We start from the raw sequence: 26759 nt of genomic DNA, 5'->3' as shown, positions 1-26759 counted from the left end.
GCAGGGGACTTGATTTCCCTGTGTCCCACCTGGGAATGTCTGCAGGTCCATAAGGGCCTTCTCTGTGAGAGATTAGACAGGATAGAAAGGAGTTCCTGGGCGAGGTGATCATCCCCAGTTGGTGACACCAGTATCCTCCACAGCCATACCAGTTAGCTCCACACATTTCCCGTGGAGAATATGGACCAGGGGCTGTCCCTAGGAGTTGGGATGGATGCCATTCCCTTTCTTCTTGAGGAGAAGAGAGGATGCACACCAAGTCATGCATCTTCTTGTCTTCAGGCAACTTCATGCCTCTCATCTTCAGAGCAATAGGTCAGCAGCAGACACCACTACAGGGTCCAGTCAATTGTTCTGGTTCAATGGGAATTGTCCAGGAAAATGAGCATCCTGAGAGCTGGTGGTCCTGCTGGCTGCCCCCTTGGTGTCCTCTCCACAGCTCACCCCAGGGCATTCTCAGCACCTTCCTCACCAAGGAACCAAACTCCCAGGTGAAGGCAGAGTGATCTTCACTTCTCCTGCTTGGGGTGTTGAAGGCATCTCCACCCACCTTTGCTCCAGGAAGGCTCCTAGACCTGGCAGGAGGCCACTGGGAGAGCTGTGCTCCTGCAGGTGGGTGTTCAGGTGGGTCTGGGCCTTGGGCAGATGCCTCTCAACTGTGCCTCTGCTCCCCAGCCATTCTCAGCCTTCTCCACTCCATCCCTGGGATGGAAGAGAGCCCAACTCGCTGTTAATTTAACCCAAACCTTCAGTTTAAGTCTTGAAACCCCTTTATATTTACTGTTCACCAAGACCCCTTGCTAAAGATCTGTCCATGTGTGGCCTGCTGCTCCTCTGCCCCAGCTCTCCAGGCTCTCCTGGCTCCTTTCAGATCATCCCCATCCCACTGGAGCAGTCAGGGCCTCTCCCAGTGCTCTCCCAGGTACATCTGGACAAGCTGGAGCTACAGCCCCCACTGGGAATGGGTGATCCCAACCCTGCTCTCAGGAGCTTTCCAGAACACTGATCCTCTCCTCTCTGGCATCTCCATGGCAGCTCCATCAGCCCTGCTTTGCCTCCAAGGACAATCTGGCTTCCTGCTGAAGGACATTCCCATGGCCTGCAATCCTGTGGGATCATTGCACGGGGATTCACAACTTCACCACCAGCTCTGGAGCTCCCTGGTCCTTCTACCCTCTGGAAAAACAGGGGTCTGAGGGGTTTCTGAGGTCCTTAGGGGCACACAGGACCCTGCAGTGGATCAGGGGGTTGGGATCACACCCAGCTGTTTGCAGATGTTGGCTTCCCAAGAGGATGTTCCATGCTGGCAGCACCAAGCTCCTGTATTTTCAGGGTAATCCTCCTCCCTGGTTCTCCCAATGATGGGAATTGTGTCAGCTCTGGAGCCTGGACCACCAGGCTGTGTCCCCACAGCTCTTTCACAAACCTGTTTTCTCCAGCAGGAAGTCTCTGCTTTCTGTCCCAAAGCAATAGGATTTTCCAGGGAGATTTCAAAGGGACTTTTCCCAACTCTGACACCTGCAGGCCAGCCAACATTCCCGTGAATACCTTCAGAGCTCCAGCCCTGGCCTCAGCTCCTCTGGAAAGGGATGCAAGGTCCAGTCTGGCTCTAAACAACCACTTGGTGGCCTGGAGAGCCCAAAGCTTCCCACATCCAGCAGGTGTGACCCATCCTGTCACTGGGTCCCTGCAGCAGGTCTTCTCCACGTGGGAGCCACCTTCGGTGACAACCAGTGGGACACTGTGGCTCTGCCATTCCTGAGAGCCAAGCTGGGAGGAGAAGATGCCTTCACCCCATGACTGAAAGGAGCAGAACAGGGGCTGGCAGAGCTGGCAGGAGCATCCCAGCACCACCCAATGCTGCACCCCCGGCTGATGTGTCTATGCAGTCCCTTCCCAGGCAGAGCCCAGCCCAGGGCTCCTCCAAGGTGTCTTCGTTTGCACTCTCCAGGACCTGGAAATCGCTGTGAGCCCAGAGGAGCCGCACTGGGCACCACCCCAGGGAGGTTTTCCCTCGCCCCAAACCCATTTTAGACGTGGCTGAGTGCAGCAGATGCAGAGCTGTCCCCCCAAAGCTGCCCCGGGGGGGGTGTCCGACCTCACCAGCAATAACAGGAGCTCTGCTGGCCGTGTCCCACTGCAGCAGCTCCTGCGGGACACATCCCGCACTCCCCGAGCGTCACTCCAGCCCCAGCCTTGTGCTTTTCTTCCCTCTCGTTTTCTGATGCCTCGGTGGCTCCCTCTGTCTCTTTTTTTCCCCTCTCTCTTTTTCTCTCTTTCTGACTGTGAATTCAAACCAGAAGTGTTCTGAACCCGACTCTGTTACTGTTCTGTCTCTGCGTCGACTGTTGCTGGTTCTCCGAACTGCGTTTAAACAGGATTTTGCATTAAAAAAACCCAAAAAAATCTAAAAAAAAAAAAAAAACCCTCAAAAAAACCCTAAAAAAATCTAAAAAAAATCTTAAAAAATTAAAAAAAAAAATCTGAAAAAGGTAAAAAAATTCTTTAAAAAATCTAAAAAAAAAAATCTGAAAAAGGTAAAATAAAAATTCTTAAAAAATAAAAAAATCTTTTAAAAACCCTGGAAAAAAACCTTTAAAAATCAAAAAAAGAAATCGGAAAAAAAATCTTCAAAAAGTTCTTAAAAAAAATTTTAAAAATCTAAAAAAAAACCCTAAAAAATTATTTAAAAATTTAAAAAAAAATCTAAAAAACTATATTAAAAATTCTAAAAAAATTAAAATTTATATATATATAAATATATATATATATACTTGAAAAAAAATAATAAAAATATTTAAAAAAAAGAACTCCATAAAGTCGGGTGTCTCTCCTGTCCACTTGGTCACTTCCAAACACTGTTGTCTTGACTTTGCCTCTGGTTAAGTGTGTTTAAAGACAAAAGGCTGAACAAAAAAAAAAAAAAAAAAAAAAAAAAAAGAAAAAAAGAGGTAACACTCACTATTCTGGGATTTTTGTACAGCAAAGGTGTATCTGTTTCAGAGGTTCTTGTTAAAACTCCACCACAATTCCCAATTCCCTGCTGGCCTGTTGTCTGTTCCCATTGGGTTATCCAGATGTGAAGAGCTCCTGCCTTTGCCATTTTCTACAGTGAATAAATATATAAATATATCTGTACAGAGGTATGTATATATATAAATAGACATGCAGATCTATATGTATACGTATCTCCAGCTCTCCTCTCTCCACCTGACTGTGAAGGATTTTTATTGGGCAAAAATAAAATGGAGAAAGGCCCCGTTTTAAAAACAGGACTGTGTGGATTGTTTGTGTCACAGCTAGGAGAATTGGGGAAAACCAGGGGGATTTCTGGGATGGATCCACAGCTGGAGAAGGGGACAGAACCAGGGGGATTTTGGGATGGATCTACAGTTAGGAGAAAGGAGCAGAACCAGGTGGATTTTGGGATGGATCCACAGGTGGGAGAATCAGGGGGATTTTAGGGATAGATCCACAGCTGGGAGAATTGGGGAGAACCAGGGGGATTTGGGGATGGATCACAGCTGGGAGAAGGAGGGAGAACCAGGGGGACTTTGGGATGGATCCACAGCTGGGAGAACCAGGGGGATTTTGGGATGGATCCACAGCTGGGAGAACCAGGGGGATTTTGGGATGGATCCACAGCTGGGAGAATCAGGGCGATTTGGGGATTGACCCACAGCTTGAAGAATTGGGCAGAACCAGTGGGATTTTGGGATGGGTCCACAGCTAGAGGAGCCAGGGGGATTTTGGGATGGATCCACAGCTGGGATGGGGATTTGTGGGGGAAAGCTTCACCCTGAGTGAATCAGCACATTCCAACCCAGCTGCAGTAGTGGGAAGGCAATTCCCCTTCCCTCTCCTGGAAAAACCACATCCCCCACTGGAGCACCCCTGATTTCCCCAGCACGTGGCTGAAGGAGTGGAACAAACTCAAAATGCATCAAATTCATGTTGGATCCCAGATGCTGGGGGTGAGGACCCCAGGCCAAGGTCTATCCACCTTCCCTCAAGCAGGGAGGAAACACCACATCCAAAACCTCCTGCAGGTTTTTACTCAACTCAATCCCACCCAACTCTGTCAGCCTCACTAAAAGCAACAGATAATCGCTGTTTTTCTTTAAAACCCCAGCAATTCCAGCCCCTTTCCCGATGGCAGCAGCTTTATCAGAGAGGTCTCCTGCCCTCTGGTGACAGAGGTGAGGCAGGGATTCCAGGAGGTCCTTCAGATTTAGAGCCTGAGGTGCCCTCAGCCAGCGTGGCTCTCCTCCAGAGCCCTGGGGCCTCCTGAAAACGGCATTTCCTCCTGAAAACGGCATTTTCTCCCTTGCCAGGGCACAAAACCTCATCTGAAGGAAGAGGTGGACACGGAGCAAAGCTGGTGGAAATATCAGGAAGGGACACAAGTGCTAAGCAAGGCTTAAGGCAATATTTAAACAGTTTGCCAGTGCTGAAAGCCTGCAGTGGGCAGGAGAAAGATTTCTGGCAGCAGTGGAGCCGTGATCATTGGAAATACTCAAAATCTGTGAGGACACAGCCCTGGCCAAGGGGCTGTGGGTGGCCCTGCTGGGGCAGGAGCTCAGGGCAGAGCTCCACAGCTCCAGAATCCCCCTGTTCTCTCAGGACAGCTGCAGTGAGGGTGTCAGCTCACACAGAGCCTCCCACACACCCCACACATGGCCCCAACCCACAGCAGCACGGGGCTGGTGCCTCCCTGGTGTGAAAAATGCAAATCACTTGGTTTTAAAATTTTAAAAGTTTAATAGTAATAAAATGGTTATTAAAATAGTAATATAATTAGAGTAATAATAATTTGGACAATTTGAATTAGGACAATACAAGACAATAAAAACAAAGAGTTATGGACAATCTGGGTACCTCTTTCTGGGCAAAATAAGCCCAAAAAAGGACCCACATTAACGGAAGATTAACCCTTAAAAGCAACAGCCTGTTGCATATTCATACACCTCATACATGATGCATAAATTCCATTCAAACACAGGATTCTGTCAGGTCAGTGTCAGCTTCTTCCTCTTAATCCTGACAGCTCTTCAGGGCTGAGTGAGGTGGGAAGAAGTTCGTTTCTTCTGATAAGGGAGCAATAAATTCTCTTTTTCTGAAAGATTCGGGTGTCCTGTGGCTGCTATCTCAGTGCAAGTACCTCATTCCCCTCTTTAAAAAAAGTATCTTACATAGTATAGTTTCTATTTTAACATTATGTTATAACCTAAAACTATATTTAACACACTACTTAAGAAAATTAATACAGCATAACTTTCTAACACAACACATATAATATTAATTTTCATATTTGTGAAAAGCCAATCATAAAATATGCATTTTTCACACTGGGAACACAGAAAGGACATCTCTGGGTGTGCAGGTACCCAGCAAGTTTCTGTGTTCTGCAACCACAGCCTCACAGAGCCAGTATTGTATTTGGGTTGCCCCCATACAAAGGAAGGAATGATGAATCTGACTCCATGTTCTCAGAAGCCTAATTTATTATTTTATGATACTATATTATATTAAAGAATGCTATACTAAATTATACTAAAGAATTCAGAAAGGCTAAAAAGATAATAATGAAAACTCCTGACTCTCTCCAGAGTCCCAACACAGCGCTTGGCACTGATTGGCCAATAAGTCAAAACAATTTACGTGAAACCAATGAAACAATCACCAATGGGTAAACAATCCCCACATTCCAAAGGAGCAAAACACAGGAGAAGCAAATCAGATAATATTGTTTTCCTTTTCCTCTGAGGCTTCTCAGCTTCCCAGGAGAAAAATCCTGGGTAAAGGGATTTTTCCAGAAAATGTGAATGCCACAAGCCACAGAACGCTCTGGGTTGGAAGGGGCAGCAAAGCCCATCCAATCCCAGCCCCCTGCCATGGCAGGGACACCTTCCACTGCCCCAGGCTTCTCCAAGCCCGGTCCAACCTGGACTTGGACACTGCCAGGGCTCCAGGGGCAGCCACAGCTGCTCGGGCCGCGCCCGTGGCCTCGGGGCGAGCCCAGGCCCGTCATGGCGGCGCCCACTGTGCCCCACGTGATTCGGGGTTGTCACGTGATTTTGCGTTCACGTGACCATGGGGGACGGGGGGGCACGCGCCGCTGGCGCCACCCGCAGGCCGCGCGCGCGCCCGCGTCGGGAACCGGAAGTGGCGTCACCGCCGCGCGACCGGAAGCGGCGGGAGGAGGCGAAGGGGGCAGGAGGTGGCGGTGGCGGCGGCGCTGGAGCGGCCCCGGTGAGTCCCGGCCCCTTCTCCTGCTCATCCCCGCTCCCCGACCCCTTCCCTTCTCCCCGAGCCGCCCTCTCAGCCGGCAGGGCCGCCCGTGTCCTGCCCTGGGCTGCATGGCCCCACATGCCTATAGGTGTGTATTCATATAGGTGTATTGCCCATGGCCGTACCACCCTGAGAACGTCTGATCTCGGAAGCTAAGCAGGGTCGGGCCCGGGCAGTACTTGGATGGGAGACCGCCTGGGAATACCGGGGGCTGTAGGCATTTGTTTTAGAGGAACGTTTTAAAGAGCTGGGATTGTTTAGCCTGGAGAAGAGGAGGCTCAGAGGTGACCTTATTGCTCTCTGCACCTTCCTGAAGGGAGGCTGTGGACAGCTGGGGTCGGTCTCTGACAGAGCCAGAGGACACAGCCTCAAGCTTTTTCAGGGAAGGTGTAGGTTGGGTATTAGGAAAAAAATTTCACCAAAAGAATAATAAAGTACTGGAATGCTCTTCCCAGGGAGGGGGTAGAATCACCATCTCTGGATGTGTTTAAAAAAGCCTGGCCATGGCACTTGGGGCTAGAGTCTGGTTGAGGTGTGAGGGCTCAGGTTGGACTCGATGATCTTAGAGGTCTCTTCCAACCTCATCATTCTGTGATTATTCTGTGATATGTGTATATATATCTGTGTGTGTGCTAATGCTTGTGTGTTATGTGTGTGTCTGTGTGTTATGTGTGTGTAGCTGCAGCTGTAGGGGTGAGCAGCAGCACTGGGGCTTCCAGCCCTGCCCTGGGAGAAGGGAATTGCATGGAAATGCTCCAGGGCTGGAGCCCCTGTGCTCTGGGGTGAGGCTGGGAGAGCTGGGGGTGCTCACCTGGGGAGGAGAAGGCTCCAGGAGGGATTTCAGAACTCCTTGCAGGGCCTAAAGGGGCTCCAGGAGGGCTGGAGAGGAACTGGGGACAAGGGATAGAGGGACAGGACACAGGGAATTTTTGGGATGCACCAACCCCCCCTTGCACAGAGCTGAGCCCCTGGGCTGGGTGGCATTCCCCTGGGAATGTTCTTTTCCAGCTCTGACACTTCGAGGTGTTTCCATGCCTGAGCAGCTCCTCCAGGGGCATTCCCAGCCTGCTGGGCCCAGCTCCAAAATTCCCTGGGCTCCTTGGGGCTGCTGGAAGGGAAAATTCTGCAGAGACCTGCCCAGAGCTGGGGAGGAGTTGGGATGTGAGGAGGAAGGAGTAGACATTCCTAAATACAACCAAATTGTAAACCTAATCACCCATAAAAAACCACTTTCCACTAAAACCCTAAACAACAACAAACCTTTACCCAAATCAAACAAAAAAATCACTCATACAATAACTCTTAACCCAATCAAAACAAAACCAAATATAAAAAATCTACTCTACAAGCAAAAACCATAGTTCATCCTAAAACCTTTAACAAAAATTACCTGGGGAGACTTGAAATCAACAAAATTTTAAAATTTAGCTTTGGCTTTAAAATTTTAAAGTCAAAACTACAAAAAATCCAAAACCAACTACACTTTCACAAAAAAAAAAGAAAAATTAACAGCTTATAAAAAAAGGAAGGAAAGGAAAAAGGGGAAAGGAAAGGGGAAAGGGAAAGGAAGGGACTGCTCAAGGTGAAAAGAGGTAAATCCATGGAAGGTGTGGGTGGAACTGAAAGAGAAATGGGCTGGAAACTGGAAAGATCACAAAGATTTGCCCAGGGGTGGGAGAAATCATGGAAAAATCACATGGAGCAGCCCCATTGCCCTTGAGGGTCCTTGGAACTGTCTTGTCCCATCCCAGCCTGGCTCAGCTGTTTGTGGTCTTCTCTTTTTGGCTGGATTTGGAGCAAAGGAGGAGAGAAGCAGCCTCTGCACTGCCTGGATTCCCAAATGTGTCACAGCTCCACAGTCAGTCCCTGGAGGATATTCTTAGCAGCACATTGAGAGCCTTCCCCAGGCCTTTGATTGATTCCCTGGCTTTGAACTGGGGCTGTTGTTGTTGGGAGGGGCTCTGGGAGCAGCAGGGCTGGGTTTCCTGGGGAAAATCACCTTTCACAGCAGGGAGGAGTTGGTTTATATCAATAACCTGGGGTTTGTTAGCAGAAAAATGGATGAAGACACTCAAAAGTCAAGTCAGACAAGGAAATCTCTGGGAATCTCTGGGAAAGGCTCGCCTGGATCAACCTCCTCTTGTTCAAGATGATTTTTGGAGCTTGATCCAGCCTCTCTAATGCTCCAGGCTGTGTGAGGTGCTGGAGGAGGAGATGTTGGAGGGATTTCTCCTTCCTCCAGGCAGGTGCAGTCTGAGCTTTGTCCCCTGTCTCCAGCATCTGTCACCTGAGGCCACTTCAGGCTGGACACCACAGCCAGGAATGATCATTTGATCAGACATTCCTTGAGCTGAGCAGGAGAGCTTTGAAATCCAGCTCTTGGTTTGTGTTTCCTGCCCAGCTTCTGAGGAGGCTTTTCCATTTCCTGCCCCTCAGACAGGCAGGAAGGGGCAGAGCCTCTCCTGCCTGGCAGGGTTTGACTCCTCATGCTGGGATGGGACAGTCACAGCCTTGGAACAGCCTGGGGGCTGTGGGACAGAGCCTGATCTGCTCCTGGGGCTGCCTCAGGGTGTTTGGAAGTACAGATAAGGTGCCCAGTGGGTTGTTGAGCAGCTCACAATATTTACAGATCATCCCAAAAACACATTGGCCTCTCTTGTACCCTCCTCCTTGCATGGCTCTCCCCACAAATCCACATTTCAGTTTGCCTTTCCTTTCCCCCCAGCCCAGTTGGTTTTCTCACCTCTCTGCTGAGGTGGTTTCTGCTCCAGCAGCTTCTCCTCCCTCTTGGCTGCTGTTTGCTGCCTCCAAGCTCTTCCCATGGAGCAGAGGATGCAAAATGTCCTCATCTGCTTCAGTGGCACAGAGAAGCAGCAGATGTCCCATCCCTGGAAGTGTCCAAGGCCAGGTTGAGCAGGGCTTGGAGCAGCCTGGGATAGTGGAAGCTGTCCCTGAATCATGGGGAACGTGGGGATCCTTACACACCAAAAAACCCCAGTTTCTGCTCAGCCAGAGCTGCACTGTGCTGCTCACACACCCCAAACCCTCCTCTTGTGCCCCAGAGTGCCCATTTTGCTGCTGCAAAACTGAGTTTGCCTGCACTGATGCCACATCTTGCTCCATCCCTGATCAGGAAGCTGTGGATCCAAGCAGAGCTCCCAGGGGTGTCCCTGAGGATTCATCTCCATGTGTGTGTGGGGAACACAAAATGTTTTGCAGTGGCAACATCTCTGCCAGGCTTTGCCTTTCCTGATTGCCCAGCTCCATGTGGGACTGAGGGGTTTTTATCCAGCACCTGTGTGATGGATATTTGTGTGAGATAAGGAACTGAGGGAAAAATCTGACACCTGGTGCTCTATTTTATTTTTTTTTTAATCAACATTTCAAGGGTGGTAAACAGGGCTCAGTGCAGGCTGGCAGCACCCAGCTGGACTCCCACGGATTTCTCATCCTCACCCTCCAAGCTGTAGCTGTTTCAGGCAGGAGTTAGGAAGGCACCAGCCATTTTTAAACCTCCTGTACCCTAAAACTCGTGGAAATGCTCTCAAAATCTGAAGCTCAAAGCTCTGCTCCTGGGATGTAGCATCACGTAATGATTTGTGTTACTTCTCCCACATTTCTTCATTTCTCCAAGCTCCACCTGCAGGTTCTGGGCCAGTTTTCACTCTCTGCTCTGGTTCTGTGGAGGCTTTGCTCCACATCCTGTCTCCAGGTGCAAAGGGCATTGTGGGACCCTGGATATTTGGACAACTTCTGAGATGGTCAGTGATTCAGAGCACCATGACCAAAGCAGCAGAATGCTCTCTCTGAACACACAAAGCCTCTTGAAGCTGCAGCTCTTCTACAAAAACAAATTTTCATTGATCAGAATGAAAGAAAAAGCAGCTTGGCTCTCTTAAAAATGAAAAAAACAATGATTTTTTTTTTTCTTAACTCTCCTAATCTGTGCCAGGTTTCTTGTATCTGCTGAGTAGCAGGTCGTGCCTGGCTGCCTTCTACTCCAAGCCCAGCTCTCCTGGGTGCTCATCCTGAGCTGCCTTTGCATGAGGTGACATTCCATGGTGGCTTTGCAGGGACCCAGCTGCCCTGAGCAGTGCCAGCTCCCTTTGGGTAGCTGAAGGATTGATCAAAAGGTGCTGCCTGTGAGGTGCAGTGGAGGAGTGTGCCCTTTGTTGACAAAATTATCTTTTGTCTCCTTAAAAAGGAAATAAGCTTAGAAGTTTCTCTCTTCCATTAGGTGAAAAAGGCATCTTATAGGACCCAGGGATTTCACCTCAAACTTAAGGATAGCCAATTGGACAGGAGCCAGGAAGTCCCACCTGGCAATTTACTAGAAAAAGAAGAGAACAAAAGGAAATAATCACTTTTGTGAGGTGTTTTACCAGGGGAAGGAGGGCCTCTTGCACCTGGCTCTGTTTTTCTCTGTAAAGAGTTTTGTTATTTTGCCTTTTATTAAAACCTTTTTGTTTCCAACACTGCCACAGAAGCCATCCTGCTGATTTTATGCCTTCTAAGGTAGCTGAGCTCTCTTGGGTGTGAAATAGATCTCCAAGAGCTTATGAGAGCTGGCTCAAGGAGACTCCTATTTCAGTGGAGGCCACTGACTCTCCGTCTGCCCTTTTTTCAGTACCTGGAAGCAGTTCTGAGCCCCACTAAGTTGAGACCCATGGCTACGGTGCTAATGTGCCGAAGATTGCCCAGGCTGAGCAGGGTGACAGCGATTTCCACCACAGCCAAGCGTGGGAGCAGCAAAAGCAAGAAGGAAAAGAGAGATAAACCAGGAGCAGGCAAGACTGGGACTCAATCAGGGGCTACAATCCAGCTGCTGAAGCCACAGGACTACAGAGTGCTGTACAATCCAGCTGCCTATGCCAAAGGCAGGGCTGGCTCCCGGCAGCACGGGGATAGGGACAGCAGCCAGGCCCTGGGTGACACGTTCACCAGCCCTGGCACTGCACAGGCTCCACAGACATTCCCCACTGCCTCTTCCCAAGCTTTGTCACCTGTCAGGAGTGCCCTGCCCAAGTCCAAGTCCGTGCTCCTGGAGCAGACCAGGCTGTACAAGGAGGAAGCAGAGAAGGAGAAGCGGGAAGTGCACGACTCCAAGGAGGACCCGCGCGCGTTCCAGAAGGGCAGGCCTGAGTACAGAGCTCTCACCTGTGACAGCACTGAGCCAGCACAGCCCCTCCCTGCAGAGGAAGGGGACTGGATTTTACAGAGTGTGGCTGGCTGTGAGGGCAGCCCTGGGGTTCTCACAGATTATTTCCTCAAGCTGAGCTGTTTGCCGGCGGAGCGCCGCGCGGCGCTGGGGTCGGATGCCGGGTTCAGCGCCCTGTGTCACCGAGCTGTCACCTCCATCAGGCTGTTCAGCACCCCAGATCTCATCCACGTTTTAAAGGCTTGTGTCCCTTTGGGCGTGCCAGCCTCCCACCCCCTGCTCAACGCGTGCGAGGCCGAGTTCTGCCGGCGGGCGTGGGACATGGGCCTGGAGCAGCTGCTGCTGGTGGCGGATTGCTGGCGCTGCCTGGACCGCAGCGTGCCCTCCTACCTGGGCATTCTGTTCAGCTATGCCAACCTGCACTGGAAGGACCTCACCCTGCCCCAGTTTGTGCAGCTCCTTTACATCATCGGCGAAGGCCGGAGGTCGCCCGCGGACTTGGCGCAGAAGGTGGAGAGCACCATCCTGAAGCACTTGGACTCCTTCACCTTGGAGGAGCTGGGTGCCATCTGCTTGGGGCTCTTCAAATCCCTCAGTGGGATTTCTGAGCACGTCATGAGGAGGATTGCAGACAGGGTGTGCCTGCAGATGGAGGACATGAGCACCTACGCCTTGGTGAACGTGCTCAAGATGCTGCGCTACACCCGCATGGACCACCTGCCCCTGATGAGGGAGCTGGGCAGGGTGATTCCTGCTCGGATCCCTGCCACAAACATCCAGGGCATCATGCACATCACTCTCACCTACTCATCCCTGCACTTCTTTGATGAGGATGTTTTGGCTGCTGTTGCCACCTCGTTGCCTTCCAAGGTGTCCTACTGCCGGAGCAAGGACGCTGCCAAATTCCTGTGGTCGTTTGGGTGCCTGGACTATGAACCTCCCAACGAGGAGGAGTTTTACTCCAGCCTGATAAAGCAATTGCATGCAAAACTCCACGAGTTTAGCAAGTTTCCAGAGCATCTCCTTACTGCTCTGCTTGGCCTGGCTTTTGTCAAACGCTTCCCAGAGGAGCTGATAGACTTTGCTTTGAGGGAGGAGTTTGTCCGGAAAACCAGAGGTAGCAAATATGAGCTCAACAAGGACCTGTTCACCCTTGGTAAGAGCGTTGAAATCGAGTGCTCCACCTACCAAGGCAGCCACCTCACGCCTCAGCTTTGTCAGGAGTTCACTGAGATGGTCTCAAGCTTTGCAGAGAGGGAAATCTACGTCAGGCCTGAAATTGTGGAAGCCACATCCCTCCTGGAGAGCATGTTGGGAGGCCCTGAGTATGTGAAGAACCACATGATCCTGCCCCACACCAGGTCCAGCGACCTGGAGGTGCGCTTGTCCGTGGATGGACGTCCCATCCCTTTCAACTTCAAGGACCCTGTGGCAGCCAAGAAGCTGAGAGACATGGGAGTTAATCTGACAGATGATTTAATGTCTCAGCTCATACAGGGGAGAGCTCATAACCAGAGTCCCACAGAGGTGGGGAATGAATCCAGGATTCCCAGTCAGGAGAGAGGGGACACAACGGGTATGGGCGGAGCCCTTCCTACAGGTGCCACATCACAGGCTGAGCCTAAAGCAGGGCTCTGGCAGCCTGGGGAAGTGAGGCTGGCCCTGCAGGTGTCCAACAGGAACCACTTCTGCTACGGCTCCAGGCGGCTGCTGGGGCTGCACTGCCTGAAGCGGCGGCAGCTGCGGCTGCTGGGCTACGCCGTGGTGGAGCTGCCCTTCTGGGAGTGGTTCCCTCTGCTCAAGCGCACGCGCTCCGAGAAGCTCAGCTACCTCCACTACAAAGTCTTCTGCCCAGCACTGCTCACCAGGGCTGCCTAGTGGGGGAAAAAAAGCCTCCCCCAATGCATCTCCATGGCTGGGTGCTGGATGAAATGGTCTCTGGGTGGTGGCTCAGTTGTGCTCTCTGAGGCCGTTTCTGCTCTGGTGATATCTGTATTTCCCGTGCTGTCCTTTTGTACCTGGATCCTCAAATGCTTTCACCACAAATAAAAGCTCCTAATGATTCATTTTTCTCTGTGGTTGCTTCTTTCTCGGCCCTAAATTACAGTGGTTGGATTTGGTGCCTCTGTGAAGGGTATTTAGTCATGAGGCTGAGCTGGGTGCCAGGAACACACACAGAGATGTTTCCTCGTGTTTCCGTCCCCATGGGGCTGGGGCTGAGGGCACAGCCTGGGTTTCTCCATTAGGATGGAATGTGGATACTGAGTGGGACTGAGGCTTGGGGTGCTCTGACCTCAGGACATTCATTTCATGCTCCAAGGACTTTATTTCATGTCCACAATGCAGCAGCTCCATAATCTCACACAGGACACCAGGAAGAGTTGTGGTGACAAATTCCAGACAGTCTGGTTTGAAATTCCTTGCTCAAAACCACTGAGGATTTTTTTCAGGTCTGTGTTTCAGTGCTTCAGTCCAAAGATCTTTGTTCACCTTAAGGAAGGCACACACTGAAGAGAGAGGAGGAAAAAAAAAGCCCAGCCATGGGTAAAAGCAACTCAGTGACTCAGCTTTAGGGATGAGATTTGTAGCAGAGTCTTTCAGCAGAAGGGAGTGCAGTGACTTGGAAATGCAGAATAATCCATTTTCTTACTGAGGGATTGAGACTGGAAAAATTAACCTGAGTTAAGTTCTCAAGGTTACAAATCCTGTAAAATACCCATACAGAGCTCTCCATGTTGCAGGAGAAGTCTTCAGCCCAGGAAAGTGAGGAGAGATAGAACAGGGAGAGAATCTTGAGTTTTCCCAAAGAAGGGAGCAAGGAGAGTTGGTTTGCCACTTGTCACAACACCAGTGCTGAGGGCCAAGTGAATTTACCACTTTTGGTTCAAAATGAGGCAGAAAGAGCAGCTTTGAGGCACAGCCTGTAGTTGAACTCAGTCTCCTGCAAGATGTGAGTGCCAAAGTCAGACCAGTTTAAACAGTTCCCCACTGGCAGCCCAGTTCTGGAAACCTCTCAGACTCAGAAAAGCAGGAAGGTAATGTTGGAGGAGAGTTGGTGTGTGCTTGTCCTGCTCCTGATGGGTGCCAGACCAAATTTTGGGATAGAAGTGCCTGTTCCTCTTGTAAGGTTCACACCTGCTTCATTTTCAAGGCATTGTAACCAAGCCCTGCTCTCTGCAGGTGTCAATTCCATGTTGGGTTGGGTTTTTTGGGGGGGGATTTGTGCTTTGAATTCCACCTTTCTCCTTGCAGATGCAGCACAGGCAGCTCATTAACTCTGCCTTTCCAATGTGCCCCCAGAAGGCCAATTTCATTTGGGCTGAACCAAGAGAGCAGTGGAAAATCATTAAAGAGCTGCTTGTTCTTGAAGGAGGCAGCGAGTCCCTGATTTGCAAGGTTGCCCAGGGCAGTGACATTTTAAAGCTGGGGTTAACATGAGGTTAAAGCTCTCACCTCACACATAATTTCATTCTTAAAAGGGATCTGAGACAGCCAATTCCAGTCACTTTTATTTTTTCAATGGGAAAGAAGGTGTGTTCAGTTTCTTTAATGAATGCTGGCAGAAGAATTTGGTGTTGACATCTCCCTCAGAGCTATTCTGTGCCCTCTGCTCCTTGGAGTTATTTAACACCAATTATTAATATTTGTGGTTAATCTTGACTCACTGTGACAGTCTCCTGCGCTGTGCTGGTGCTTTCCTACACCTACAGAACTCCTGCAATCTTTGATAAACCTTCAGGTCTAATTGCTGCTCTGTTCATAGGTGGTTTTAGTTAAAATAGCCATTTTCTTTTTGCTTTTTCTCCACAGGTTCACTAATTAATATTAATGTGATTTTTTTTCCCTTAATCTTATCTCTCCACCACATTCATTTGGGTTTATATTGGCTTCACCTCCGGGACTCAGATCTGAGCTGCATTTTAGGAAATCCCAAGCCTGTAACTCACCCAAAACATGAGATCCTTTCACTGCTCATGGATATTGACTTCCTTTATTTTTAATTTTTTTTGTTCCAAGCTGACTCTGATGCTCAGCAAGTGACCTCTCTCCAGCTGCCAAGATGGTAATAAACGTCTGTCTGCCACAGTTCAAGCCAAGAATTCACTGCAACAAGGTAAAACAGTGAGGAGGGGGTTTTGGGGAGAGGGAGGGATGCAGGGATTAGGTGGAATTATCCTGGGGAGGAGCTGGTTCACTGCTCCTCTGGGATAATCAGCATCACTGCTCTGATGTGGCACACACTAAATACCCGAGGGAAAAGCCCCAGTTTTGTAGGATCTCATGACCAGACAGCATGATGTGCTTCCAGGTGCCTTTGGCTTGAGATCCCTTTTTCCCTGCAATATTCCAGCTTTCCCTCTGCCCACTGGAACTCACAGCTCTTGATAATGTGAAATTATCAATTAATGTGACATTGTGAAATGATAACTCGGTGAAGTTCCTTTCCAAGTATTTCTGGTTTCACTCAGCACATCAGAATCTCTTTAAGAAACTCAGTTTTCATTCAAATCTGGTTTTTAGTTGTCAATTTCCACACCAACTCAGCCCAAAATGCAGGACAGCCTTGGCTTTGTAAGTTCTGTGCTGCAAAAGCAGCAGTGCTGGAAGTTTTTTGTGGAGAGACCCAGCCATGCCACAGAGTTTGGGTGTGATTGTCATGATCAAGACCATATTAAACAGGTGGAATAAATAGATTTTCCTCATTTGTATTTGTCCATTCAGCAAGTGCTGCAGATTTCTCAGGGTCTGGGGCATTCAGGAAAGGGAATGGATTGAACCAGGCTGCCCAGGAGCAGAGCAGAGGGTGGGATGGGATGTTCCAAACCAGACCCAACCTGGTTTGATGGATCTCCCTCAGGGATGACTGGGGTGGCTCCCAGAGACTGATTAACATGCAGAGTTCCTCTGGGACCATGTAACTGTGATTCCAAGTGCATTTCCACGTGGATAAGTAGGCACAAAAAAAAATCAGGAGACTCCCACATGAAAAGGGAGACTGAGAGAGGAGACACGCTCATCCTCTGCTCCCAGCCACCCCCTCCTTCTTGACTTATCTCACCAAAACCACGAATTCTCCCGAATTTTCCACTCTTCCAGCAGTTAAGTCAGGTCTGCCCATGGACACAGAGGGTGCAGGAAGAGGGGATGGAGGAGGGTGGGAGTGGAAGGAGTGGTGGGTCTGCTCTGCCTTACAGCAGGGTCTGAGCTGCACAGAAGCCTCAGCCTTGGCTCCTGGTCAGTGTCATCCTGAGAATCTCTGGAAGTGAAATTGCCTTCCTTGTGTTTCCTTGCTCCATCCTGACCCCAGTTTTGCTCTGGCACACAGATCTCTGCTGATGGCTACGAGGTGGAGAACCTGATCTCCGAGGACCTGGCCAGGAGGAACCGCGGTTTCCGCAGCGAGTACTTCATCAAACCCCCGGTGCACGTCACCATCTCCTTCCCCTTCAACGTGGAGATCTGCAGGATCAACATTGACATCTCCTCTGGGGGCTACCAGACCTTCTCTGGCCTGGAAATTTACACCTCTACCTCATGCAACAAAACCTCTTGGCAGAGCCCTGAGGGGCAGTGCTCAGGTCTGGCCGGGCAGCCTGTGTCGGACAAGGACACCTTCACCCTGGTGGGCAAAGCTGTCTTAAAAAATCAGAGCAAAGTGACTTTTGGCCACAGAGGCTTCAAGCCCAGGCCTCCCTTCCATCAGATGGAAAATGTCTTCTCCTACCCCGGCTCGGTGTCCCAAGATCTCTGGAACAAAGGGCCGGCCTCGCTCAGCAACGTGTCCCACCTGAAAATCTGCATCACCCACGTGGCCGGGGGGGGCCTGCCCAGCATCAAGAGGCTGGAGGTGTGGGGACAGCCTGCCAAGTCCTGCCCACAGGAGGTCATCGAGGGGGTCTTCCAGGTGGCCTCCCAGTTCCTGGCCCAGGACGTCGGCAGCCTCAAGCCGGAGCTGTGGACGCCGATGGAGAGCGACTGCGTCCCCTTCAGTGCCAACGAGCAGCAGACCCTGCACAAGCTGGTGGACGTTGTCCAAGACATCCCTGAAGAATTCCTGGACCCCATCACTCTGGAGATCATGACTTTACCCATGCTCCTGCCCTCTGGGAAGGTGATTGACCAGAGCACCCTGGAGAAGTGCAACCGCAGCGAGGCGTCCTGGGGCCGCGTCCCCAGCGATCCCTTCACGGGCGTGGCCTTCAGCCAGCACTCCCAGCCCCTACCTCACCCCACCCTCAAGGCCAGGATAGACCACTTCCTGCTGCAGCACAGCATCCCTGGCACCAACCTGCTGGGCAGGGCTCACTCCTCGGAGAGCCTGGTGCCCTCCTCCATCACCATGTCCTCTCTGAAAAGGAAAATGGACTGCATGGATCAGGGCTCCCTGCAGCCGCCCTATTTTTCTGCTACAAACTTACTTGTCACTTCTACCTCAGAGAACAGTGCTAAAAAAATGAAAACTGACAGTGATTCCCACTTGATCCAGATGGACTGTTCCACAGGTATGGTGGCTCCCCAGGTCACCTCTGTTCCTTGAGTGTTGGGACAGCCCCAGGCTGGGGTTTCAAACCAGGACAAATCCAGTGCAAGTTCCCATCACGCCTCTAGAAAGTTTCCAGGCTGGGTTTGGCTGGTGGAGCTGGGTCATTTCATCCACCTCCCATGTTCCTTGTTCAGTGTTTCACAGCCCTTGTTTGCTCAGGTCACCCTGTTCCCCTTTTAGTTTGGATTCCCTTTCTCTTCCTTCCATGTGGGGACAATATTTTCCTCACCATCCTGGTTTGAAGTTTCTTTATCCAGGAGGATTTATTGTGTCCTGCAAAAACAGGAAAAGAAATGTCTGGTGCTGCAGTGGTGATGGCACAGGGAGTCCTGGCTCATCATGAGGAGGGAGGTGGGAAGGAAAACAGGAATGGGACACAGAACAAACCACAGCAAGGGAATTGCAGGGAGGAGGGACAGCTCAGCCTGGGAGAGACTTGCACAGAATTTGCAAGGGTGGTTAGAGCAGAAATCCTGCTTTAGAGGCTAAATGAGACAAGAAATGTGACTTGTGACTGCAGGGAAAGGGAAAGGGAAAGGGTGCTGCTTTCCCTTCATCCATCCTTTTCTCAGTGGTGCTGGGAATGCCAAATGTCCTGCAAATCTGGAGACAAGGAGGCTCAGGTGGGACCTTGTTGTTGTCAACACCTCCCTGACAGAAGGGAGGAGCCAGGTGGGGGTCAGGCTCTGCTCCCAGGGTCAGGGACAGGAGGGAACAAGGGGAGGGTTAGGTTGGATATTGGGAACAATTCTTTCACAGAAAGGGGTGTCCAGCCCTGGCACAGCTGCCCAGGGCAGTGGTGGAGTTCTCATCCCTGGAGGGATCTAAAAGCCATGAGGATGTGGCAGCTGAGGACAAAGGGTGTAAATCCAGGTGTGGGTATTTCATGGTTGGCTCTCTGGTCAGGTGAGCTCAGTCTGCTCTGCTCTAACCCAGTGTGGTCTGTGACATGTCAAAAGGTGACCCAGAGCTGCTGGCACCTGTCACTGCCTTCACCCTTCTCTCAATCTGCCCAAAAACATTTTGAGGACAAAGCTTAGGTGGCTGTTTGATTTTAAATCAATTCTTCACTTGAAAATAATTGATGTGGGGTGGTACCAGGAAGAGTAGGGAGAAGCCAGACTGCACCTTTCTGCTCTGATCCCTCAGCCTAGAGCTCATTCCCTGCTTTAGGAGGAATCTTTGGTTATTTTGGCTGTGCCAGCTCCCACCAGGATGTGCCCCAGCCCCACAGAAGCAGGAGCTGCCCTGTGGGTCCTGGAGCTCCCGGGGCAGCCGTGTCCATACATAAATAAAAGCAGAGTGCTCAGCCCATGGAGCTCATGCTTCACTGGATCATCAGCCTTGATTGGTGGAGGAAATGTGCAGCACCAATTGTGAGCTTTTCCTCTGGGAGCTGGATTTCACAGAATTAGTGATGCAGACAACATTCTCTTAATGCTTCATCTTAATTAGCGCCGTCGGTGCTGCACAGGGCAGCCCTGCAGGGAGGGTCCAGCCCTGGCCCTGTGCCTCACAACTGAGACAGAGAGGGAAAAACAAGTCCCACAGATTTTATTAATGGTTTAAATGTTCTCTGTGAGCTGCATGGAGCAAGGCTGGGAGCGCTGGGCTGGCATCCTCGGGATCCAGCTGAGGGGTTTCAGGGAAAAACAACTTCCTGGGTTATTTGGGGTTTGGCCCTTTTTCAGTCCTGCAACTTCTACAGCTCCATGGGAGGAAGGTGCAGCCAGGTGGGGGTCAGGCTCTGTTCCCAGGGAACAAGAGGAAATGGCCTCAGGGTGTGCCAGGAGAGGTTTGGGGTGGGATCAGGGAAAATCCCTTCGTGCAAAGGGTTCTCCAGCCCTGGCACAGGCTGCCCATCCTGATTTAAATACCATCATGGTATTTCAAAGCCATGAGGGTGTGGCACATGGAGTCATGATTTACTGGTGGACTCCATGATCTTGGAAGACTTTTCCAACCTAAATGATTCTGGTCCTGTATAACTTGGCTCTGGGACACCACATGAATGGTGGTGATCCATAGGGCATCCCACCTCCAGGACCCAGAGGAGATGAGGCACTCCACCCCAAATCTCAGCCCCTTGGTGGGGAAAAGACACCTCTCAACAAAACAAGTGGCAGGGCTCCTAAAATCCTCCAAGGTTCAGAGCCAAGGCAGTGTTTGCATCACAGATTCTTTCTCCCAGCATCTGCCTCTCCATCTTTTTCTTGCAGACCTGGTCCATGTTTCCCTTTGCAGACCTGGTCTCCATTTCCCTTTGCAGACCTGGTTTCTCTGTGTTCCTTTTGCAGACCTGGTCTCCACTTCCCCTTGCAGATTTGGTCTCCATTTCCCTTTGCAGATTTGGTCTCCATTTCCCTTTGCACACCTGGTGTTTGTGTTTCCTTTTGCACACCTGGTCTACATTTCCCTTTGCAGATTTGCTCTCTGTGTTCCCTTTGCAGATTTGGTCTCTATTTCCCTTTGCACACCTGGTCCTTGTTGTTTCCCTTTGCAGATCTGATCTCTGGGTTTCCCTTTCCAGACCTGGTCTCCATTTCCCTTTGCAGATTTGGTCTCTGTGTTCCCTTTTCACACCTGGTTTCTCTGTTTCCCTTTGCACACCTGGTTTCTCTATTTCCCATTGCACACCTGGTTTCTCTATTTCCCATTGCACACCTGGTTTCTCTGTGTTCCCTTTTCACACCTGGTTTCTCTATTTCCCATTGCACACCTGGTTTCTCTGTTTCCCTTTGCACACCTGGTTTCTCTATTTCCCATTGCACACCTGGTTTCTCTGTGTTCCCTTTGCACACCTGGTTTCTCTGTTTCCCTTGCAGAGCTGGTGTCCCACGAGCAGAAGCTGTCGGAGAGCTTGGACACTGCCCTGACCTCAGCTCTCAGCTCCATGCCCTCCTTCACAGCCAAGCTGATGAAGAGCCAGCAGCAGGCTCCAGGAGAGGGGGGCTGCAGCACTTCCTGGAGCCTGGGCACAGCCCTTGGTGAGCAACAGGCACCCCTGGAGCACCTTTGGGAGCTGGGGCTGGGATGACAGGGAGTCTTGTTCAGACCCCAGCCTATGATTTATTCCATAGAAAAATATTTCATTGTCTCCCAGCAAGCTTCACTTCACAGTCCTTGCCTCTGTCTCAGCAGTTTTGCTGCTTTATTCTCCCACTGAGGCAGGTTAGACCTTGCTGAGCCCACAAGGGGTGGGATGTTGTCCATGCCCAGGGTCAGAGCAGGCTGTGGCAGCAGTGCTGTGATGTTCCTGTGTTCTTGGCTGCCCCAGGATGATCTGGGATGGACACAGAGCTCAGCCTGCTCCAGAGAGTTCTCAGAGCTCTGCAGTTTGGGCTGAGAGGTTCAGTGGTGCCTGTGAGCTCTGTGGATGGAGCAAGCTGGGGAGCTGCCACGTGGGTGGAGAATGAGTCTGGTGTGGGCATGCTGCAGGAGAGCTGTAAATCCAGCAAATGCTGCAGCCTTGCAGTGCTTCAAAGGGCCTTGGAAAAAAGAGGGAGAGTCACTTTTTATACAGACTGGACAAGGGAGAAAGTGAACTAAAAGAGCAGGGTGAGATTGGCTATTGGGAATTAGGAATTGTTCCCTGGGAGGGTGGGCAGGCCCTGGCACAGGTGCCCAGAGCAGCTGTGGCTGCCCCTGGATCCCTGGCAGTGCCCAAGGCCAGGCTGGGCAGGGCTTGGAGCAGCCTGGGATGGTGGAAGGTGCCCCTGCCATGGCAGGGGATGGGATGGGATGGGATGGGATGGGATGGGATGGGATGGGATGGGATGGGATGGGATGGGATGGGATGGGATGGGATGGGATGGGATGGGATGGGGGCTTTATGATTCCTTCCAACCCAAACCATTCCATGATTCTTGGAAACACCTGCTGTGACATCCACCCTTAGCAGGAGCAGGTCACAGCAGCAGCCCAGGCCAGCCAGGTCTGTGTGTGCCCAGAATCCCACCAGGACTGAGTGTCCCTGATCCAGGCTGCCACACCCCCCCAGCTGCTGCCCTGCCACCCTTCCAGCTGTGCCTGCATTCCCAAATTCCTGCATTTGGGCTGCAGGGAAGCTCTGAACCTTCAGATGTCCTGGTTTCTCTTCCCCTGGCTGAGGCTCTGCCTGCCCATGGCTGAGTGGGGGCTTCAGAGGGACCCTGAGAAGGGCTGTGTCTGTCTGTCCATCCATCTGCCTGTGTGTTTTTCCTTCTCTCTCCCTCCCCAAACAGCTTTTGCTGTTTCACAGTGACATTCAGCTCCTGAGCTTTTTGCTGCTGTTTGAGAGCTGAGCAGCCCTGGCTGGGTGCTGTGTGACAGGAATGCAAAGTGACCCCTCAGCTGTTCCACCTGGGAATGGCTGTGCAGGAGCTGCAGGGAGGCTGATTTCATCTCAGTAAAAGTGAAAAGCCCTTTTTTACAGTCATCTGTCCTCAATTAAAAACCTGATGGTGCCAGTGCTGATGTGATCCATCCCTTTCTGAGCACAGCCTGCCCTGGGAGCTGGAGCATTCCCTTTCCTTGTGGTGATGACAGGGAGGTGACACAGTCCTGAGTCACAGCTGTGCCCTGAGTCTGCAGGACCTGGGGCACAGCCTGGACTTGTCACACTCCCTGCCTCACCCACTTCTCCTGTCCCTTGGTTTCAAAGCTGTGCCAGGGGAGCTTCAGGATCAGACTTTGGAAAGGGCTGCCCAGGGAGGTGCTGCAACCACCAGGAAAGCCTGGACATGGTGCTGTTGGTTCACTCAGTAATCTGTGAAGTTTCTTCCAACCTCCTCTGAGTCTGATTCTGATTCTGTGATTTTCCAACCTGCTCTGATTCTGATTCTATGATTTTCCAACCTGCTGAGGTTCTGATTCTATGATTTTCCAACCTATTCTGTCTGATTCTTATTCTGAATCCGATTCTGATTCTGTGATTTTCCAGCCTGCTGTCATTCTAAATCTGTGATTTTCCAGCCTGCTGTGATTCTGATTCTGACTCTGATTCTGTGATATTACAACCTGATCTGACTTTGATTCTGTGATTTTCCAACCTATTCTGATTCTGATTCTATGATTTTCCAACCTAGTCTGTCTGATTCTGAATCCGATTCTGATTCTGTGATTTTCCAGCCTGCTGTCATTCTAAATCTGTGATTTTCCAACCTGCTGTGATTCTGATTCTGATTCTGTGATTTTTCCAGCCTGCTCTGATTCTGATTCTGTGATTCTGGCTTTGCAGAGCACGGCAGGAGCCCCCAGAGCCAGGGCTGTGCTTCCTGTGGCAAATCCTTCTCCTGCTACTTCAAGGCCGAGCCCGTGTACCAGCTCCCCTGCGGGCACCTCCTGTGCCGGCCCTGCCTGGCCGAGCCCCGGGCTCCAGCATCCCCCATCCACTGCGGGAGCTGCAAGAGGGCAGCAGCCACTCACGACGTCAGGAGGGTTCATTTCTGAGCCCCAGGAGGACGAGAAGGAGCTGCTGCTGTGCCCCGCGTCCACAGGGAGCCGCCCAGGAGCCGCCCAGGAGCCGCGGAGAGGAGAGAGGACTCGGTCTAGAGGGGGGTTTGGGGGGGTTCGAGCCCGAGGATGACAAAAGCCATAGCTTCTTTATCGAGGAATATGTATTTATGCAGGACTGGTCTGCAGCACTGCCCCGGGGCTCAGAGGTTTAGCACAGGTGCCTTTTGGACCAGCTCAGCTTCCCCTCCCTCGTTGCGAGTTCACGCCACGTTTGACCAGCAGCCAGCCGGTTGTGGAGCAGGTAAAAGTGACAGCACACACAAATTCCCTCCTCTGACCTCCTCCCCTTCCCCACCTGGCCCTCCCCTCCCTGCTGGGAGCGTCTCTCACCCCGGAATGGGCCGTGGCTGAGGTGGGAGGAGCTGGCAGTGATCTCACCCTGCTCATCCAGACTCTTGTAGAAAAGCCATCCCATCCCACCCACTCGGTTTATGTCGTGTGAGCAGCCCAGCTCCTGGCTGGCTGATTGACATTTAAGCCTTAATAAAATGTTTAAAGTCAGGTTCTGTCTCTCTCTCTCTCTCTCTGGCTCCTAATTGGTTTCATCCTGAGCCTTGATGGTGTCATGGAGCGAATCCCTTGGCAGAGGAGGAAATCGGCTGGAAAAAGCCAAAGCAGCACGGGGGAGCTGCAGGCAGGGGGTTTCAGAGGGGTTCTGGCAGCAGCCTCATCACAGGGATGAGACTCAGACACCTGAACCCATGGGGGCTTCAGAGAGCTGCTCAGAAAAAAGCCAGGAAAAACCAACTTGGATGTTTTCTGTTCTGGATATGCTGGGGTAAGGTGACATCAAAGGGTTTGTCACCTCCACAACCCCCTGCTGGTGCCACTTAATTGAAGTTCTGGGCCCTAACGAGCCTCCAGCTGGCTCAGCTCACCTTGGGCACACCTTTATTTGCTCTCAAGAGGCACCCGAGCAAAGTTGTGGTGTTGGGAAGGAGCTGCTCATGCCTGGGGCTCAGCTTTGTGCTGATCCTGACCCTGTCTGCATCAGCAGGACTTTACAGCCCATCTCCATTCCCTGCAAAAATAGAAAATCACACTTCTTAAAATAATAAACACTCAGAAAATAGGCACAGAATTCCTAAAATCCCCACGATTCAGAGGCAGTAAATGCCCTCCATTGCAGTGCTGGTGTCGTGTTCGCTGTGAGCCATCCCGGGCTGATTCAGCTCTCACACCTCCCCCAGGGAAGGGGGAGGATCCCCAGAGCCAGCAAAGCCTGGATGCTTCCAAAGCCACCGGTTCTGACAGGCTCCTGCGGTGCCCAAAAGTTCCTGGTGGTGTCCCGAGGTGGGCAGGGATCCAGGTGGAGCCATCCCAAACTTCCTCCAGCCCAAATTTCCTCCCTCTGTTCTGCAGGGAGGGGCAGGAGCCACATGGAGGGAAGGGCTGTGTTGGGACATCAGGGCAGGGCTCATCTCCCCCTCACTGCAGGTTCTCAGAGCCTTCATCCCCCAGCTCCTCCTCCTTAACCCTCTGGCACCCTTGGCAGCACATTTCACCCTCTGTGTCCCCCCTTGCAGGGGATCCAGGGTTTACTCTCCCTCTGCACCCACATTTTGGAGCTCAGGGAAGGTTCACCTGCCCCAGCTGGGTGTGAATCCCCCTGATCCTGGGGCACTGAGACCCCTGTGGGCAGCAGGGACCTCTCTGCACCCCGGGGTGGTGGTGACACAGAGCCAGGAGTTTGCTCTGCCTGGACCCACAGCAGGCCCTGGTTCTGAGAGCCCATGGGTGACGTGGATGTGCTGGTGCCAACCCCAGAGGTGCCTTTTCTTTTGGTCTCCCCCTCTCCCAGTGCTTTCCCTGCCCTCTGGTTCCTTGGAGAGGAGGGGGAAGAGGCAGGAGGGCTGTGGGTGGCACTGATGGATCACTCTGGGCACAGAGTCCTGCCCTGCACCCCAGTGCTGCAGCCCAGCCCCTGGCTTTGGGGCGTTTGTGTGCACCCAGGGCTCTCTCCCATCCCCAACATCATCACTGCCCTCCAGTGTCCCCTCCCAGAGCAGCATCAGTCAAAGCAGCATCCCACAGAGCAGCATCCCAAAATCATCATCCCTCCCCAAACCAGCATCCCGAAAATCACCATCCTTCCCTAAACCAGCATCCCCTAAAGCAGCATCCCTCCCTAAATCAGCATCCCCTAAACCAGCATCCTACAAACCAGCATCCCCTAAACCAGCATCCCAAAAATCATCATCCTTCCCTAAACCAGAATCCCCCAAAGCAGCATCCCTCCCTAAATCAGCATCCTCCAAACCAGCATCCCTCCCCAGATCTCCCAGATGGATGCCACCAGCAGTTTTATTGCCAGCCCCAGGCCTGTGCTCTCCCTGGGAGCTGGGCAATGGAATTGATTGCAGCCTGAGCAATTTCCTCTAATGCTGTCCCTTCAAGCAGTTTTTTGGACAAATCCATCCCTTGTTGGTCAGTGACCTCCCTGTGTGACATCCAGAGCCCAGCAGGATGGATTTGGCCCTGGAAATGATCAAAGCAGTGCCCCAGCCAATCTTGACTTTGCCTGTGCTGCCTTTAAAGAGGCATCAGAGCTGTTTTCCAGCTGTCAGGGCAGCAGAGGAGCATCTTGAGCTGTGCTGTGAGGGGAGGAGGGGCAGGATCCCCCTCCCCTCCATCAGCCACGGGGCCAGGGTGACAGTGACAGATGCATTTGAGGAGCATTAGAGCCCCAGGCAGGGGCAGGGAGCTCTCCCTTGCCAGCCTGACCCTCTCCATGTGACGCCTTCAAGAAGCTTCTCCTTCCCTGCTGCATCCCCCTCCAGCCACAGAGAGGCAGGGAATGCAAAAATCAGTGAAATTCATCCCATTTTCCAACGCTCCTCTGGCTTATCCTGATGGAATGTTTGTCACTACATCCCATTTTCCAGCATTCCTCTGGCTTATCCTGATGGAATGTTTGTCACTAAAATCAGTGAAATTCATCCCATTCTCCAGCATTTCTCTGGCTTATCCTGATGGAATGTTTGTCACTAAAATCAGTGAAATTAGTCCCATTTTCCAGCATTTCTCTGGTTTATCCTGGTTGAATGTTGTCACTGCAAATCACTGACATTTATCCCATTTTCCAGCATTTCTCTGGTTTATCCTGGTTGAATGTTGTCACTGCAAATCACTGACATTCATCCCATTTTCCAGCATTTCTCTGGCTTATCCTGATGGAATGTTTGTCACTAAAATCAGTGAAATTCATCCCATTTTCCAGCATTTCTCTAGCTTACCCTGATGGAATGTTTGTCACTAAAATCAGTGAAA

The 26759-nt window shown here is 51.4% G+C and overlaps 2 protein-coding genes and 1 pseudogene across 2 annotated transcripts; all 3 read left to right on the top strand.

The window, feature by feature from the left end:
• Window positions 1–6186: 6186 nt before the first annotated feature.
• UBOX5 (U-box domain containing 5) lies at window positions 6187–23542 on the top strand. The gene is made up of 5 exons (XM_066548794.1): window positions 6187–6252; window positions 15467–15563; window positions 16776–17952; window positions 20819–20980; window positions 23212–23542. The coding sequence occupies exons 2-5, from the start codon at window positions 15510–15512 to the stop codon at window positions 23421–23423; spliced, it is 1605 nt and encodes a 534-aa protein (XP_066404891.1). The 5' UTR covers window positions 6187–6252; window positions 15467–15509; the 3' UTR covers window positions 23424–23542.
• Window positions 6205–13515, top strand: FASTKD5 (FAST kinase domains 5). Its single transcript, XM_066548793.1, has 2 exons — window positions 6205–6252; window positions 10919–13515. The coding sequence occupies exon 2, from the start codon at window positions 10958–10960 to the stop codon at window positions 13325–13327; it is 2370 nt and encodes a 789-aa protein (XP_066404890.1). The 5' UTR covers window positions 6205–6252; window positions 10919–10957; the 3' UTR covers window positions 13328–13515.
• On the top strand, window positions 6403–6511 carry LOC136556351 (5S ribosomal RNA; annotated as a pseudogene).
• Window positions 23543–26759: the final 3217 nt, after the last annotated feature.

This window comes from Molothrus aeneus, chromosome 4 (genome assembly GCF_037042795.1).
Source record: "Molothrus aeneus isolate 106 chromosome 4, BPBGC_Maene_1.0, whole genome shotgun sequence".
Lineage (NCBI taxonomy): Eukaryota > Metazoa > Chordata > Aves > Passeriformes > Icteridae > Molothrus > Molothrus aeneus.
The sequence above is the reverse complement of the archived record's forward strand: the minus strand, read 5'-3'. Positions and strand labels throughout refer to the sequence as shown.